This window comes from Hyla sarda, chromosome 7, assembly GCF_029499605.1.
Source record: "Hyla sarda isolate aHylSar1 chromosome 7, aHylSar1.hap1, whole genome shotgun sequence".
In the NCBI taxonomy this organism is placed as follows: domain Eukaryota; kingdom Metazoa; phylum Chordata; class Amphibia; order Anura; family Hylidae; genus Hyla; species Hyla sarda.
Genome location: NC_079195.1, coordinates 3730359 through 3749412, shown reverse-complemented (window position 1 = coordinate 3749412; position 19054 = coordinate 3730359). Strand labels below are relative to the sequence as shown.

At 39.0% G+C, this 19054-nt stretch overlaps 1 protein-coding gene across 1 annotated transcript in view; it reads right to left on the bottom strand.

Annotated features, from left to right (window-relative positions):
- Positions 1–17133, bottom strand: part of LOC130281757 (uncharacterized) — a 49779-nt gene extending 32646 nt beyond the window's left edge. Inside the window, exons 1-11 of the mRNA XM_056529346.1 lie at positions 17059–17133; positions 11076–11216; positions 9828–10021; positions 9021–9118; positions 5391–5461; positions 5046–5102; positions 3379–3435; positions 3204–3257; positions 2821–2886; positions 1527–1574; positions 1146–1190 (exon numbers count right to left, since the gene is read on the bottom strand). Coding sequence (XP_056385321.1) covers positions 1146–1190; positions 1527–1574; positions 2821–2886; positions 3204–3257; positions 3379–3435; positions 5046–5102; positions 5391–5461; positions 9021–9118; positions 9828–9856 — 525 coding nt within the window. The 5' untranslated portion in view covers positions 9857–10021; positions 11076–11216; positions 17059–17133. The remainder of the gene's footprint in view (positions 1–1145; positions 1191–1526; positions 1575–2820; positions 2887–3203; positions 3258–3378; positions 3436–5045; positions 5103–5390; positions 5462–9020; positions 9119–9827; positions 10022–11075; positions 11217–17058) is intronic.
- Between the last annotated feature and the right edge of the window lie 1921 nt (positions 17134–19054).

Here is a 19054-nt window from a genome sequence, read left to right as displayed (position 1 = left end):
ATCGTAGATATAGACAGCATATACCTCTCCTGATAGAGCATCACTATAGACATAGAAAGCATATACCTCTCCTAATAGAGCATCACTATAGACATAGACAGCATATACCTCTCCTGATAGAGCATCACTATAGACATAGACAGCATATACCTCTCCTGATAGAGCATCACTATAAACATAGACAGCATATACCTCTCCTAATAGAGCATCAATATAGACATAGACAGCATATACCTCTTCTGATAGAGCATCACCATAGACATAGACAGCATATACTACTTACGATAGAGCATCACTATAGACATAGAAACCATATACCTCTCCTGATAGAGCATCACTATAGACATAGAAAGCATATACCTCTCCTGACAGAACGTTACTATAGACATAGACAGCATATACCTCTCCTGACAGAACGTTACTATAGACATAGACAGCATATACCTCTCCTGATAGAGCATCACTATAGACATAGACAGCATATAACTCTCCTGATAGAGCATCACTATAGACATAGACAGCATATACCTCTCCTGATAGAGCATCACTATAAACATAGACAGCATATACCTCTCCTGATAGAGCATCACTACAGACATAGACAGAATATACCCCTCCTGATAGAGTGTTACTATAGATATAGACAGCATATACCTCTCCTGATAGAGCATCACCATAGACATTACACAGCATAAACCTCTCCTGATAGAACATCACTATAGACATAGACAGCATATACCTCTCCTGATAGAACATCACTATAGACAAAGACAGCATATACCTCTCCTGATAGAGCATCACTATAGACAGAGAGCATATACCTCTCCTGATAGAGCATCACTATAGACATAGACAGCATATACCTCTCCTGATAGAGCATCACTATAGACATAGACAGCATATACCTCTCCTGATAGAGCATCACTATAGACATAGACAGCATATACCTCTCCTGATAGAGCATAACCAGATCACATTATTGTAAAAAGCTGCAAATCTCACTCCGTACATCTCAGGATACTCTATATTACATAAACCCCATATACGGAGCAATATACGTATTTTAAATTATCTCTCAATCCACTGAATGAAGCTTTGATGTACATTCTATATCATTCTAATATATAGGGATATAACATTGATACCTTAAGGAGCTTTTCTTTACATTCTGCTACCAAGACATCTCCGACCTGTGAAGAACAGGATCAGTATTTCAGCAGAGAATAATATCCTAGCGGTTATACTTATCCTTTATTTAATAAATGTAATAGAGCGGTGTTATAAAGTCAGTGTCACACGTCCTATATCTGACACATTGTAAGACAGAAATCATTTTGTTTAGATCTTTTTACATTACAGTCTATTCATGCAGTATAATGTGATGGCGGCTTCTATAGCTAAAGAAAAGGCAAAATAATGTGCTATATATTACTGTCCAAAAGTGCATTGTGTAACAGGGATGATGCCCAGCGTCTTTACTAAGGAAATATACTCTTCAAAATAACTATTAGGAATTGTTTCCTTACCTGATGACATAAAAATGTTGTTAAACCTTCAGTTAGTCCTAGTGCGTCCTGGAGTAACACAAAACACAAAATGATTATATTTTATACATAGAATATTTGCTGTGGTAAGTAATTTGCTGTCATTACTATAAAGATGGCCGTCCTGTAAGCCCTCGGGGGCAGAGTCTAAGCACTCAGGGGCGGGGTCATCTCTTGTCTGCTACGATTTTTACTGCGAGCTCCATATTATGGCCAGTGTGGAAAAGTCTCATAGACACAATGGTAAAAACCAGTAACAATGTTATTTTCTGGTGGTATGGTAAGTATTATAGTATTACTATATAGATGTATAGGAACCTTAAGGAATGATGGAAAATAAAAGCAATTGACCTGATTAGATGCCATAGGTAATATGTGCTAAATACTTTATTTGTATTTAAAGGGGTACTCCGCTGCTCAGCATTTGGAAAAAACTGTTCCGAATGCTGGAGCTGGTGCAGAGAGCTCATGACATCATAGCTCCACCCCCTCATGATGGCATGCGCCACCCCTTCAATGCAAGTCTATGGGAGGGGGCGTGGTAGCAAATCCCTATAACAAACCTATCCTGCTCTGGGCAGTTCCTAAAATAGACAGAGGTGTCAGCAGAAAATTTTAAAAGAAATTAAATTCCTGTGGAGCATACAGCAGCTGATAAGTACTGGAAGGATTAAGATTTTTAAATAGAAGTAAATTACAAATCTGTTTAACTTTCTGGCACCAGTTTATTTAAAAAAAAAGAATAATAATGTTTTCCAGGGGAGTACCCCTTTATTCTGCTTTACATCCTAGATAATGGCGTCACTGTGTTTAGTGTAGTATGTGATGGGGCGGCCTGGCGCGGCCCCTTCATATCTACTCTTCAGATAAACAAGGATCCTGTTGGGTTTCATCAGGCTGACCCTTTGTTCCCTGGGCCATTGGTTGGAGTATTCTGGCCCTATGACGTGTGCTTGGAGGATCCTAATATGTTTATAGGAAAAGACTTCATATATGTCCACACAATAAACCATCCAGGACTAAATCATGTGACCCAACCCCCCTGATCTCTATGGAACCGGCTCTTATGTGTTATGGGGGGCTCCTGACTTCTCCCCACAGATGAAGAGGGCGGAGCTGAGTGTGCAGGTATATGGGGAAAGTCCCAAGAAATATCTATATGTATGGAAGGTGGATGAGCCCTCAGTAACAGGAATCTCTATTGTTTGTTGTTCTATTATAAAACTCCTGTATATTGGGAAATGATAGTTGTTTTCATTTCTGCTAGAAGACTTACTGTAACCTTCACTACCAGTTCTCCTCCTTTATCACCAATTTTTCCGATATCTTCGAAGATCTCCTCCTGTATTGGATATAAAATTCTAAATTTTTTATACAGAACAAAATCAAATAAATAAACAAGATTTCTGATGATTATTTTACATTCTGACCCATAAAAACCTTCACGACTGAGTAAAAGATAAAATACAGAATTTCAGAATAATCTTTTACATTTCGGATCCTTTCTTTGGCTCTAGACAGAAGGACTGGGCTGGATTTAGTTTTGTAAAGTTTTTATGTCCTGAAATGTCTCTATTCCAGGTGAGAAGATATGAGCACATTAATAGGAGAATGGCCGCCTGCTTTATCTACTCATACGAAGAGATATATTTTACTTACAAATGTTTCGTTTTTCATCCCAAGCAACTTATCAGCGTCACAACCGGAACAAGCCTAATAAAGGATTAGAAGAAGAAGCCTCCTTTATTATAGGGCGTTATTCATATTAATCAGTGTTGTCATTAGGGGAGGACCCCGCACCTGACACTACACAGAAGAATGTTACATTTCTTACCAATGCCCGAATTATTTCTTTCATAGAAGAATCATAATTGTCCTCATTGTCATCAAACTGTGGAATAAGAATAGAAAGAGTAATAAAATACAATGTATGTGAGATCAGGTGATCAGCGGTGATCAGGCTGCTGCGGGGAGGGGGCGGGGTTATTACTGTCAGTCTAGAGAATTGTCCATCTTTGTGATGTTCTCTGTGTCAGAGCTGAGGTCTGGAGGACGGCGCAGTATGAGCGTCCGTGTCTGTCTACATACGGGACTATACATTGTTCTGTGAGCTGCATATGGAAACCTGATCCCTGCTCAGACTGAGATACCAGCTTCTACCTGAGGGGGCAGCGCAGGATCAGGACAAGTGTTCAGCCTCTGGATAGAAACAATAAATGCTACATTCACTGACAGCAAGCAGAGGTCTTCAGAATAGTGCAATCATATATAAATATTATACATTTACAATAATTTGTATATAAACCAGAGGACCCCGTTATGTGTCCTTCTCAGTTCTATCATGTCTCCTCTGTTACATAATATTGGTGATAATAATCGGGGTTATGTTATATATTCTCTCATTCTGGATGTAGAGACATGAAAAGTTATAATTCATTCTTGACGTATCAGGACTCAGAATTGTAGAGATGAGAATTTGAGGTTTATTTCCCCAGTTATATAAGAGTTACATATAGAGTGAACATTAGTATTTCCAGCATTCTCTATAGGAGAAATGTATAGATGACTGACAGCAGGAATACAGGACCTTCACCCCCCGCACTTTCTTCTCTCATTCATCTACTGATCAGGAGAAGAGGAGGTCCCTGTGCTAAGGACAATATAGGAACAGGAGGATTATGGGGCTTTTATTAGACCTTGTTCACACCAGATCACAGAGGTATAACAGCCATGTTGGGTCAGTCTACAGATATGGGAAATCTTTGGGGTTCTGGTATTTCTGACAACATGAATAGCGCTGCAGACTGTATTATTATTGGGGCCAGAAATACCCGAGAAGATGAGGAAACCCCCAAAGCCCCCACCCCCACCGGGGCTCTGATCCCAATGAGGAAACCCCTCGGGGCTCTGATTCTAATGAGGAAACCCCTCGGGGCTCTGATTCTAATGAGGAAACCCCTCAGGGCTCAGATTCCAATGAGGAAACCCCTCAGGGCTCTGATTCTAATGTTGGAAACCCCTCAGGGGTCTGAGAAAAATGAGGAAACCCCTCGGGGCTCTGATCCCAATAAGGAAACCCTCAGGGCTCTGATTCCAATGAGGAAACCCCTCAGGGCTCTGATACCAATGAGGAAACCCCTCGGGGCTCTGATTCCAATGAGGAAACCCCTCGGGGCTCTGATTCCAATGAGGAAACCCCTCAGGGCTCTGATTCCAATGAGGAAACCCCTCAGGGCTCTGATACCAATGAGGAAACCCCTCGGGGCTCTGATTCCAATGAGGAAACCCCTCGGGGCTCTGATACCAAAGAGGAAACCCCTCAGGGCTCTGATTCCAATGAGGAAACCCCTCAGGGCTCTGATACCAAAGAGGAACCCCCCCCCCCCCCCCTCGGGGCTCTGATTCTAATGAGAACAGAACTTTCTGCCATTTGTTTCTAAATTACAAACTATAACATTACATTTCCTTATTGTCATTATAAACACAATATAAAATACTTACCGTTCCTTGGTATTTACAAATGAATGTTTTTAGTTCTTTTGTAGAATCTGAAAGTGTCTATTTAAAAAAGACAAATCATATGATGAGACAATGTAGAGATAATAATGTCCATAAATATATGACAGATCTGATGGACATATTCATGTGTAACATATAACATTATACAGGAACTTTACATTGTGGCCCCCGAGATAATGTAATAATCCTCAGCATTACTATAGTGATCAGTACGGATCTGCTATGTCACAGATCTTCATTCTGCTTCACTACAAACACATTCCTATTTATTACTGGAGAGAAATGTCCGACAGAAATCACTGATACATTGTATATCAAGGATCTTACCTCTAAAGTTTCGGTCATGCATTCTTCATTTTCCTTAGGAATTATTTCTTCTGGACAATTGAGATCTTCTTCTACATAGAAAAGAACAAAAGCAACAATTCAGCTCTATGGGGAGATTTATCAGAACCCGTCCAGAGGAAAAGTTGCTGAGTTTCACATAACAACCAATCAGATCGCTGCTTTCATTTTTTACAGGACTTTTTGAAAATTAAAAAAGCAATCTGATTGGTTGTTATGTGAAACTCAGCAAATTTTCCATTGGACGGGTTCTGGTAAATCTCCCCCTATGTTCATATATGTTACATCTACATGTCTCTCCGGTATATTACATTGTATATGTCTCCCCAGTATATTACAATGTATATGTCTCCCCAGTATATTACAATGTATATGTCTCCCCAGTATATTACAATGTATATGTCTCCCCGGTATATTACAATGTATATGTCTCCCCAGTATATTACAATGTATATGTCTCCCCAGTATATTACAATGTATATGTCTCCCCAGTATATTACAATGTATATGTCTCCCCGGTATATTACAATGTATATGTCTCCCCGGTATATTACAATGTATATGTCTCCCCGGTATATTACAATGTATATGTCTCCCCGGTATATTACAATGTATATGTCTCCCCAGTATATTACAATGTATATGTCTCCCCAGTATATTACAATGTATATGTCTCCCCGGTATATTACAGTGTATATGTCTCCCCAGTATATTACAATGTATATGTCTCCCCAGTATATTACAATGTATATGTCTCCCCAGTATATTGCAATGTATATGTCTCCCCAGTATATTACAATGTATATGTCTCCCCAGTATATTACAATGTATATGTCTCCCCGGTAAATTACATTGTAAATGTCTCCCCAGTATATTACATTGTATATGTCTCCCCGGTATATTACAATGTATATGTCTCCCCGGTATATTACAATGTATATGTCTCCCCCAGTATATTACAATGTATATGTCTCCCCAGTATATTACAATGTATATGTCTCCCCGGTATATTACAATGTATATGTCTCCCCGGTATATTACAATGTATATGTCTCCCCGGTATATTACAATGTATATGTCTCCCCGGTATATTACAATGTATATGTCTCCCCGGTATATTACAATGTATATGTCTCCCCGGTATATTACAATGTATATGTCTCCCCGGTATATTACAATGTATATGTCTCCCCGGTATATTACACTGTATATGTCTCCCAGTATATTACAATGTATATGTCTCCCCAGTATATTACAATGTATATGTCTCCCCGGTATATTACAATGTATATGTCTCCCCGGTATATTACAATGTATATGTCTCCCCTGTATATTACAATGTATATGTCTCCCCGGTATATTACAATGTATATGTCTCCCCGGTATATTACAATGTATATGTCTCCCCGGTATATTACAATGTATATATCTCCCCGGTATATTACAATGTATATGTCTCCCCCAGTATATTACAATGTATATGTCTCCCCCAGTATATTACAATGTATATGTCTCCCCGGTATATTACAATGTATATGTCTCCCCGGTATATTACAATGTATATGTCTCCCCGGTATATTACAATGTATATGTCTCCCCGGTGTATTACAATGTATATGTCTCCCCGGTATATTACAATGTATATGTCTCCCCGGTATATTACACTGTATATGTCTCCTCGGTATATTACAATGTATATGTCTCCCCGGTATATTACAATGTATATGTCTCCCCGGTATATTACAATGTATATGTCTCCCCGGTATATTACAATGTATATGTCTCCCCAGTATATTACAATGTATATGTCTCCCCAGTATATTACAATGTATATGTCTCCCCAGTATATTACAATGTATATGTCTCCCCGGTGTATTACAATGTATATGTCTCCCCAGTATATTACAATGTATATGTCTCCCCGGTATATTACACTGTATATGTCCCCCCCCCCAGTATATTACAATGTATATGTCTCCCCGGTATATTACAATGTATATGTCTCCCCGGTATATTACAATGTATATGTCTCCCCGGTATATTACAATGTATATGTCTCCTCGGTATATTACAATGTATATGTCTCCCCGGTATATTACAATGTATATGTCTCCCCGGTATATTACAATGTATATGTCTCCCCGGTATTTTACAATGTATATGTCTCCCCGGTATTTTACAATGTATATGTCTCCCCGGTATATTACAATGTATATGTCTCCCCCAGTATATTACAATGTATATGTCTCCCCCAGTATATTACAATGTATATGTCTCCCCGGTATATTACAATGTATATATCTCCCCGGTATATTACAATGTATATGTCTCCCCGGTATATTACACTGTATATGTCTCCCCGGTATATTACAATGTATATGTCTCCCCAGTATATTACAATGTATATGTCTCCCCGGTATATTACACTGTATATGTCTCCCCGGTATATTACACTGTATATGTCTCCTCGGTATATTACAATGTATATGTCTCCCCCAGTATATTACAATGTATATGTCTCCTCTGTATATTACAATGTATATGTCTCCCCGGTATATTACAATGTATATGTCTCCCCAGTATATTACAATGTATATGTCTCCCCGGTATATTACAATGTATATGTCTCCCCAGTATATTACAATGTATATGTCTCCCCGGTATATTACAATGTATATGTCTCCCCGGTATATTACAATGTATATATCTCCCCGGTATATTACAATGTATATGTCTCCCCGGTATATTACAATGTATATGTCTCCCCGGTATATTACAATGTATATGTCTTCCCGGTATATAACAATGTATATGTCTTCCCGGTATATAACAATGTATATGTCTCCCCGGTATATTACAATGTATATGTCTCCCAGTATATTACATTGTATATGTCTCCCCGGTATATTACAATGTATATGTCTCCCCAGTATATTACAATGTATATGTCTCCCCGGTGTATTACAATGTATATGTCTCCCCGGTATATAACAATGTATATGTCTCCCCGGTATATTACAATGTATATGTCTCCCCCAGTATATTACAATGTATATGTCTCCCCCAGTATATTACAATGTATATGTCTCCCCGGTATATTACAATGTATATGTCTCCCCAGTATATTACAATGTATATGTCTCCCCGGTATATTACAATGTATATGTCTCCCCGGTATATTACACTGTATATGCCTCTCCGGTATATTACAATGTATATATCTCCCCGGTATATTACAATGTATATGTCTCCCCGGTATATTACAATGTATATGTCTCCCCAGTATATTACAATGTATATGTCTCCCCGGTATATAACAATGTATATGTCTCCCCGGTATATTACAATGTATATGTCTCCCCGGTATATTACAATGTATATGTCTCCCCAGTATATTACAATGTATATGTCTCCCCTGTATATTACAATGTATATGTCTCCCCAGTATATTACAATGTATATGTCTCCCCGGTATATTACAATGTATATGTCTCCCCAGTATATTACAATGTATTTGTCTCCCCGGTATATTACAATGTATATGTCTCCCCGGTATATTACAATGTATATGTCTCCCGGTATATTACAATGTATCATATTGTATATACATACCCTGAGCGAGGCTGAATCCAGCCAGTACAAAGAATATGATGATCTTCATTGTGCAGATTGTTGAGCTCAAGGCATGAACGGCAGCAGTCGGTGTTCTTCTTTATAGACCTAAAACAGGTGACATCACTAAACACACAGGATGGTTCTGCACACATTGGAAATTGTCCTAGATACCGGCAACTTTCATGTTGTAATTACGAACACATTGAACATTTGCCAACATTTCACATCCTGAATTCTATGTAAATATTAATAAACCTTAATAATGTTTTTAGGCTTAAGATTTTCTATCTTCTTTTACTCTAAGGAAAAACATATTATGAGTGAGGTTAGAGAGATACTAGAGGGGAGATAGATATTGTATAGAGAAGATAGCTATAATATATGGTGTAGATATATATAGTACAGAGAGGAGATAGCATAGAGGGGATGTATATTGTATAGAGTGGAGAAAGATATAGTATAGAGAGGAGATGGATATAGTATAGAGAGGAGATAGATATAGTATAGAGAGGAGATATAGTATAGAGGAGATGGATATAGTATAGAGGAGATAGATATAGTATAGAGGAGATGGATATAGTATAGAGGAGATAGATATAGTATAGAGGAGATGGATATAGTATAGAAAAGAGATAGATATAGAATAGAGGAGATGGATATAGTATAGAGGAGATGGATATAGTATAGAGGATTTGGATATAGTATAGACTTGAAAAAAAGAAAAAAAAACATACAGAGGTGCGCACCTAAGTGCCGTAAATCCAACAATATCATGACAAGGTCAGGTAACAGGTTTTTGCTCACCTGATGATGTTATGCTTAGAGCACAACATCTAAAATAGCATGTAACCCAATAGATAGGGTAAGTAGCCGGGATGCAGCCTAGAGCTTGTCCCGTCCGAGGATTGACTTCGGTCGGTTCGTAGTATAGCAGAGGTGTGCTTGCAGCAACGGCAGGCTGGTAAGAATTTCTCCGATATAAGCGCTCAACCCGGAATCTAAATCAATCGAAACTCGTAAGATCCTCAGAAGGAATTGGTGCAAAATAAGATGAAATAAGATTCTTTATTCGGACAACGCGTTTCGAGGGGTGGGACCCCCTCTTCGTCAAGTCCAATGATAGTCCAGATGTATACAACGTCATATTTATACCAAAAAAAGACCTCGAAAATCGCGGGGGATGACGGAATTAAAATATATAAATATAGTAAAATACAACTACAGCCATCACATAGACATCCTAACCATGTGAGCATAATAACATACAAAAATGCTAGTAATTAAAAACAATATAGAACAATGCGTGGTGTATTTGATTTGCATCTCATGGGGAAAGGAGAGCCTCTATTGTTTCACAATGAGCACAATATGCCGCGGTGGGCTGTGGAGCCCAGACACTATGCAGCCGCCGCCGATCCTATTCACAACAACAGCCAGGGTTTCCAATGCTGGATGGGAGGCCGCAAAATACAGATGGCGGCAGAGCAAAGGATCATCATCCCTCACTCAAATGCCTCCTGCATTACCCCACACAGTGACAGAGGGGTGTAGAGGGGTGTAGATGGAGTGACAGAGAGGTGTAGATGGGGTGACAGAGGACTGTACGTACGGGATAACAGAGGAGTGTCCAGGGCTCACAGAGAGGTTACTAGGGGTGACAGATGGTTTAGAGGAGTGAAAGAAGGGTGTGCCTGTGCTTGTGACTCACAGGTGCGCAGGCCTGGGCAGAAAAATAAAAAAAAATGTAGTGCCATATTTCCCACCAGAGTGTCCTGGCACTCTGGTTGGAAATCGATGCCTCAGTGTCATGTGTGCTGGACCCCCCTTGCGCCCCCTTTCAACAGCGCACCTAAGGCGATGGCCTCACTCGCCTCATTGAAGCTACAGCCCTGAACAGAACATGCAAGTGCAAAAAAATACAAACTTAAAAAAACACTAAAATCTGCACTAAAAGTGCGAGGTAGTATTATATTTGACAAGGTAATCAAGGGTGGATTTATAAGGGGGGCAGTTTAAGTTGTAGAAATTTCTGCAACAGTCCGTTCCACAAACCTGAGTGAGGGAACTCTGAGATGAATGTTTTGCCACTAGTTGGTTTCAAAATAATTTTATCCAGCTTTGTATTTTTCTTCTACTTCTACTTGGAGCTGGAATAACCGCGGCTGTTGGCACCAGACAGACTGTTGTTGGGTCCTCAAAAAAGGATTTAAAAATGTTTTAATACATTAAAATTAAATAAAATAAAAATTTTATTGAAAAATCTCTTTAATCTCTTCAATTGTGACGCCATATGGTCTCGCAACCCTGCTGCAGTGATTCTAAAAGCAATGCCTGTAATCTGCATGTGACTTGTCAATTTTTAAATAATATTTAATATAATTAAAACAGGTGATTGCTATAAAAGCCACTGATTGTTGACTGGGGGTAATAGATGACACTTGTGATGAAGTGGATGACCGAGTTTACTAATTAATGACGGCAGATGGGTTGCTGGTCAATACACGACCACTTGCTGATACCAGGAGCTCAGGCCTCTCGCTGCGACTCCTGCTGCCACTCACCCCTAGTCTGCTGCGACCTCTGCCTGATTAATTTAAGCCTCTGCTACTCCTCTATGCATGTCCTGGCACGTCTCTGCCTGACATACTTAGTGCTTATATTAGGGGAGTACAATACGCTCCACTACTCCATTTAAAACAGTATTTGTGTACAACACCAGCCGGTGTGTACTTTTTCCTGGCATTTCACAGTATATAGGCCCTAAAGACTTTAACAGGAACAGAATAGTACACAATAGTACACCAATTAGATGTACGTATGTGGTATGCACTTATGAGGGGGGGAAATGCGCTACAGTACGCTTAAAAAAGTATTTGAGTACAACACCATCTGGTGAGTGCTTTTGCCTGGCTTTTTACAGTATGTAGGCCCTTGAGAGTTTCACAGGTACAAAATAGTACTCCACTTAGATGTACGTATGTGGTATGCACTTATGAGGGCAGAAAAAGGCGCTACAGTATGCTGAAAAAAGTATTTAAGTACAAAAAGAGTCATTGAGTACTTTTGCCTGGCCTTTCACAGTATCTAGGCCCTTGAGAGCTTAACAGGTACAAAATAGTACACCACTTAGGTGTACGTATGTGGTATGCACTTATGAGGGCAGAACAATGTGCTAAAGTATGCTTAAAAAAGTATTTGTGAACAACACCAGCCGGTAAGTACATTTGCCTGGCCTATCACAGTTTCTAGGCCCTTGAGATTTTAACAGGAAAAACAAAAGAACACAACTTAGATGTATGTATGTGGTATGCACTTATGAGGGCAGAAAAATGCACTACAGTATGCTTAAAAAGGTATTTGTTTACAACATCAGCCGGTAAGTACTTTTGCCTGGCCTTTTCCAGTATCTAGGCCCTTGTGACTTTAACAGGAACAAAATAGTATACCACTTAGATGTACATATGTGGTAAGAACTTATGATGACAGACAAATTTGCTACAGTACGCTTAGACAGAAGATAGTATAGAGGGGAGATAAATATAGTACAGAGGAGATAGATATAGTATAGAAGAGAAAGATATAGTATAGAGGAGATACAGTATAGGTAGGATATATATATATATATATATATATATATATATATATTCTAGAGATGAGACAGATATAGCATAAAGAGGAGATAGATATAGTAAAGAAAGGAGATAGATAAAGTATACAGAGGAGATAAATTTAGTTTAGAGAAGAGATAGATATAGTATAGATATGATATAGATATAGCATAGAGAGGAGATAGATATAGAATAGTGGAGATAGATACAGTATAGAGGAGATATATATAGTATAGAGGAGATAGATATAGTATAGAGGGGGGATAAATATAGTATAGAGGAGATAGATATAGTAAAGAGGAGATAGATATAGTATAGAGGGGGGATAAATATAGTATAGAGGAGATAGATATAGTATAGAGGAGATAGATATAGTATAGAGGTTATAGATATAGTATAGAGGGGATAGATATAGTATAGAGAAGATAGACATAGAATAGAGGAGCTAGATACAGTATAGAGAGGAGATAGATATAATATAGAGGAGATATAGTATAGAGGAGATATATATAGTATAGAGAGGAGATAGATATAGTATAGAGAGGAGATAGATATACTATAAAGAGGAGATAGATATAGTATAGAGAGGAGATATAGTATAGAGGGGAGATAGATATAGTATTGAGGATATAGATATAGTATAGAGAGGGGATAGATATTGTATAGAGGAGATAGATATAGTATAAAGGAGATAGATATAGTATATAGGGGACATATACATATATATAGTAAAGAGGAGATAGATATAGTCTAGAGAGGAAATAGATATAGTATAGAGAGGAGATAGATATAGTATAGAGAGGAGATAGATACAGTATAGAGAGGAGATATATATAGTATAGAGAGCAGATAGATATAGTATAGAGGAGATAGATATAGTATAGAGAGGAAATATAGATATAGTATAGAGGAGATAGATATAGTATAGAGAGGAGATAGATATAGTATAGAGAGGAGATAGATATAGTATAGAGAGGAGATAGATATAGTATAGAGAGGAGATAGATATATATATATATATTATAGAGAGGAAATATATATAGTATAGAGGAGATGGATATAGTATAGAGGAGATAGATATAGTATAGAGAGGAGATAGCTACAGTATAGAGAGGAGATAGATATAGTATAGAGAGGAAATATAAATATAGTATAGAGGAGATAGATATAGTATAGAGGAGATGGAGATAGATATAGTATAGAGGAGATGGAGATAGATATAGTATAGAGGAGATGGAGATAGATATAGTATAGAGGAGATGGAGATAGATATAGTATAGAGAGGAGATATATATATAGTATAGAGAGGAAATATATATAGTATAGAGGAGATAGATATAGTATAGAGGAGATAGATATAGTATGGAGATGAAGGATAAAGTATTGAAGCTTTTTTTAAGCCACAAAAGTGAATATTGGGTCCAAAAACAGATAGGTACCAAGAAAACCCTGAGGAATTTGATATCACAATAGAGCAACAAAAAAAATTGCACAGTGCACGGATGACCTACTCAAACATAGGGTGATAAAGACCCAGAAATCTCTGTGCAACATGACAGGAGTTGCCACCAATCATAAAACAGAATGTACATTCACATGAAAAAAAGAAATAAACTAAACACACCAGAAAAAAAAACATGGATAAAAAAATGTCCATCCCCAAAATTTCCAAGTGAGTTCCATTTTTGGAAATGAGGATTACCAAAATCCATTGGCTTCTTGTTACAATATGGTAGAGAGGAGATAGATGTTACGCCGAGCGCTCCGGGTCCCTGCTCCTCCCCGGAGCGCTCACGGCGTTTCTCTCCCTGCAGCGCCCTGGTCAGACCCGCTGACCGGGAGTGCTGCACTGACATTGCCGGCGGGGATGCGATTCGCATAGCGGGACGCGCCCGCTCGCGAATCGCATCCCAAGTCACTTACCCGTCCCGGTCCCCGGCTGTCATGTGCTGGCGCGCGCGGCTCCGCTCTCTAGGGCGCGCGCGTGCCAGCTCTCTGAGACTTAAAGGGCCAGTGCACCAATGATTGGTGCCTGGCCCAATTAGCCTGATTAGCTTCCACCTGCTCCCTGGCTATATCACCTCACTTCCCCTGCACTTCCTTGCCGTATCTTGTTGCCTTGTGCCAGTGAAAGCGTTTAGTGTTGTCCAAGCCTGTGTTACCTGATCTTCTGCTATCCATATTGACTACGAACCTTGCCGCCTGCCCCGACCTTCTGCTACGTCTGACCTTGCCTCTGCCTAGTCCTTCTGTCCCACGCCTTCTCAGCAGTCAGCGAGGTTGAGCCATTGCTAGTGGATACGACTTGCGGCGGGCTCTGGTGAACACCAATAGCCACTTAGAACCGGTCCACCGGCACGGTCCTTGCCAATCCCTCGCTGACACAGTGGATCCACAACCTGTAAGCCGAATCGTGACAATAGATATAGTATAAAGGGGAGATAGATATAGTATAGAGGAGATAGATATAGTATAAAGGGGAGATAGATATATCATAGAGGAGATAGATGTAGTATAGAGAGGAGATAGATATAGTATAGAGGAGATAGATATAGTATAGAGGAGATAGATATAGTATAGAGAGGACATAGATATAGTATAGAGAGGATATAGATATAGTATAGAGGGGAGATATATATAGTATAGAGATGAGATGGATATAGTATAGAGAGGAGATAGATATAGTATAAAGGAGATAGATATAGAATAGAGAGGAGATATATATACTTTAGATAGGAGATAGATATAGTATAGAGAGGAGATAGATATAGTATAGAGGGGAGATAGATATAGTATAGAGGAGATGGATATGATATAGAGAAGAGATAGATATACTATAGATAGGAGATAGATATATTATAGAGGAGATAGATATAGTATAGAGGAGATAGATATACTATAGATAGGAGATAGATATATTATAGAGGTGATAGATATATTATAGAGGAGATAGATATATTATAGAGGTGATAGATATATTATAGAGGAGATAGATATAGTATAGAGAGGAGATATATATAGTATAGAGGAGATGGATATAGTATAGTGGAGATAGATATGATAGAGGAGATAGATATAGTATAGAGGAGATAGATATAGTATAGAGGAGATAGATATAGTATAGAGGAGATAGATATGATAGAGGAGATGGATATGATAGAAGAGATAGATATAGGATAGAGGAGATAGATATAGGATAGAGGAGATAGATATAGTATAGAGGGGAGATATATATAGTATAGAGGGGAGATAGATATAGTATAGAGGAGATGGATAGAGTATAGAGGAGATAGATATGATAGAGGAGATGGATATGATAGAAGAGATAGATATAGGATAGAGGAGATAGATATAGTATAGAGGAGATAGATATAGTATAGAGGAGATAGATATGATAGAGGAGATGGATATGATAGAAGAGATAGATATAGGATAGAGGAGATAGATATAGGATAGAGGAGATAGATATAGTATAGAGAGGAGATTGATATGATAGAGGGTGCATGATCATACTTTAGTGCTGTGAGAAAATAAGGCACAACAAGAGTCCGACTTTAGAAATGATGCCTCTACGTCTGCACATATCGAGGCATCACAAGGCAAGGTTACAATTATGATAAGTCCCCCAATGTCTGCTGTCCACTGGCCATAGGTAACACCAGCCCACACTTTGCCAAATCATGCGGCAGAAAGGGCAGGCAGCTCCATGGAGTTGTCAGTGTGCCGCACAGTGCATGCAGTGCAAAATTTGAAAAACCTCTTTAAAGGGGTTCTCCACTGCCCCAGCATTCGAACATTTAGTTTTGAACGCTGGGTGCGGGGTGCGGGGGTCGTGACTTCAGGGCCATACCCCATCAATGTGCACAGAGTGAAGCTTGCTCTGTGTATGAGAAGAGCTGGGGAGACGGCATGTAATCGCAAGGTGGTCCCAGCAATCAGAATCCTCCGCAATGAGACACTGTATCTTTTGGATAGGGGATAAGAACGTATTTACCAGAGTTCCCCTTTAACTTTTCTTTTTTTTTTTTAAATACTGATTTTGTAATTGTTCCATTTTAAGCAACAGAAAATGTAATTCATAATTTGTACAGAAACAAGGAAGACACCTGCTGTGTTTATTTAGTAGGTGAAGCTGTACACAGTAGAGTAGTCATAGGAAAGTTTTTGGATGGGAGATGAAAGAGGAGGAAAAAATTGGAGCAGATTTAATTTGGCAGGAGAGATGGAAAACACAGCGTCCTGGAGTGACATTCCCAGAACCTATTCTCATGTCTATAATAGCTGAAAACAAATAAGGGGAAAAATGAAATAGAAATGTTTTCTAAGAATAAGTCACGCTATATGTGTAATAGTACAATACTAGAGATGAGCAAACCGAGCACCACAAACCCAGATTCCACCCGAATTTTAGGGTGGCTGTGACTCACAGATTTTTCTAATATTCTTCATTTTGGCTCACGCAAACATGGCGATATTAACAGAAGAAATGATGAAAATATGGCGTTTTGGGGCTCACAGGAAGGGAGAAAGTAATGGTACAGTGAAATGACATCACAGTACACCCAGCATTCCTTGCAGCTATCACATGACCCCAGGTTATACAATGATTTGCTGGTTTATGTGTCATTTGGCTCCCAGGTCAATAGGACACAGTACAGGGGGTGGATTTTAGTTATAGCATGTAAATTGAACATGCTTAGCCATCTAAAGCACATTTGCATATATTTTCTGAGTCATTAATAATTTTAAAGCCAACTGAAGCGCATTTATGTATATATCAAGTGTGTTTACATATATTTTGTTGATTTAATCACACACACAGTACTCCTACCTGGTTGTAAGATAACACAGTTCAAAGCGTGAAGTGAATGTTTACTAGTACATGAGTGGCAAATCAACCAAAAAGATCAAAATAATCTCAAAATATTTTGCAATTCACACACATATATATATATATATATATATATAGAGAGAGAGAGAGAGAGAGAGAGAGAGAGAGAGTTAACAAAAAAAAGAGGATTGCAGCAGCACACATTGGTAAAAAATTGAGGCTCTTTTTGATCAAAACGTATCCCCCCATCCACTACGGGGAGGTGGCCTCATTTGGGATGGGACCCTAACACAAATTCTGAGCCTAACGCTCATATCCACTCACCTCTGCTGGGCATATAGCCTCTGACTGGGTGACATGTTGGATCCTTTAACAATTTAAAACATAGATATAGATATATTTGGGTGTGTGTGTGTGTGTGTGTGTGGTAAAGAAATGATTGGAGGGAAGAGGGTACAGAACACCCCTGCCATGTCATCTGCATGTAAGCATGTTGGTGGCAGTACCAGCACCAGTACAGGTAGCAGCAACAGCCAGGTGTCTGATGCTAGTAGTATCATCTGTGTCAGCAAACAAAAAAGTTCTCACTGTATTCCAGGGGTTGTGTGGTTTTGGAAGATAGTACTGCCCTTGTGGACTGGTTGACTGGTTCAAAGTCTTCTAAGGAGGAGGGAGAAGAGTCTGATGATTTGACAGTGAGCCAGCTGTCAGTGGATTCTTCATCACCTACAGTTTCATGTTGTGGTAAGAAAAAGGTTAGTCTTAGATGGTCTGTTCTATCATTTTTGTCATTGCTTCCCTCCCCAGACCTAAGCAAAGGATAGCATTAGCCAGGAGGAGGAGTTGTGTCACGGTCAGCCTTTAGAGTGTGTTGCTGAATTGGTAGAGCTGGAAGCAGTGGGCGAGCCTAGGCCTGTTAGTTTAACCTCCGTTGTATGTAAATTGTTTGAGCGTTTTCTAAGAGATACTATTTTGGAATATCCTGATAAAAATAAATCAGCATGGGTTTATGAGGGATCAGTCCTGTCAAACTAACCTGATCAGCTTTTATGAGGAGGTGAGCTCCAGACTTGACCAAGGGGAATCGCTGGATGTTGTATATGTGGATTTTTCCAAAGCATTTGATACGGTGCCACTTGAAAGATTGGTAAATAAAATGAGAAGGATTGGGCTGGGGGAGAATGTGTGTAAGTGGGTAAGTACCTGGCTCAGTGATGGAAAACAGAGGGTGGTTATTAATGGTACTTATTCTGATTGGGTGACTGTTACTAGTGGGGACCACAGGGGTCAGTCTTGTGTCCTATTGTATTTAATATATTCATTAATGACCTTGTAGAGGGGTTTAATAGTAAAGTAGCAGTCTTTGCAGATGATACTAAACTCTGTAAAGTGATTAACACAATAGAGGACTGTTAACTGTATATAGCTTGTAACACAATAGAGGATAGTGCACTGTGTATAGCAGATAACACAGTAGAGGACAGTGCACTGTGTATAGTAGATAACACTATAGAGGACAGTGCACTGTGTATAGTAGATAACACAGGACAGTGAACTGTTACAAATGGACCTGGATAGGTTGGAGGTTTGGG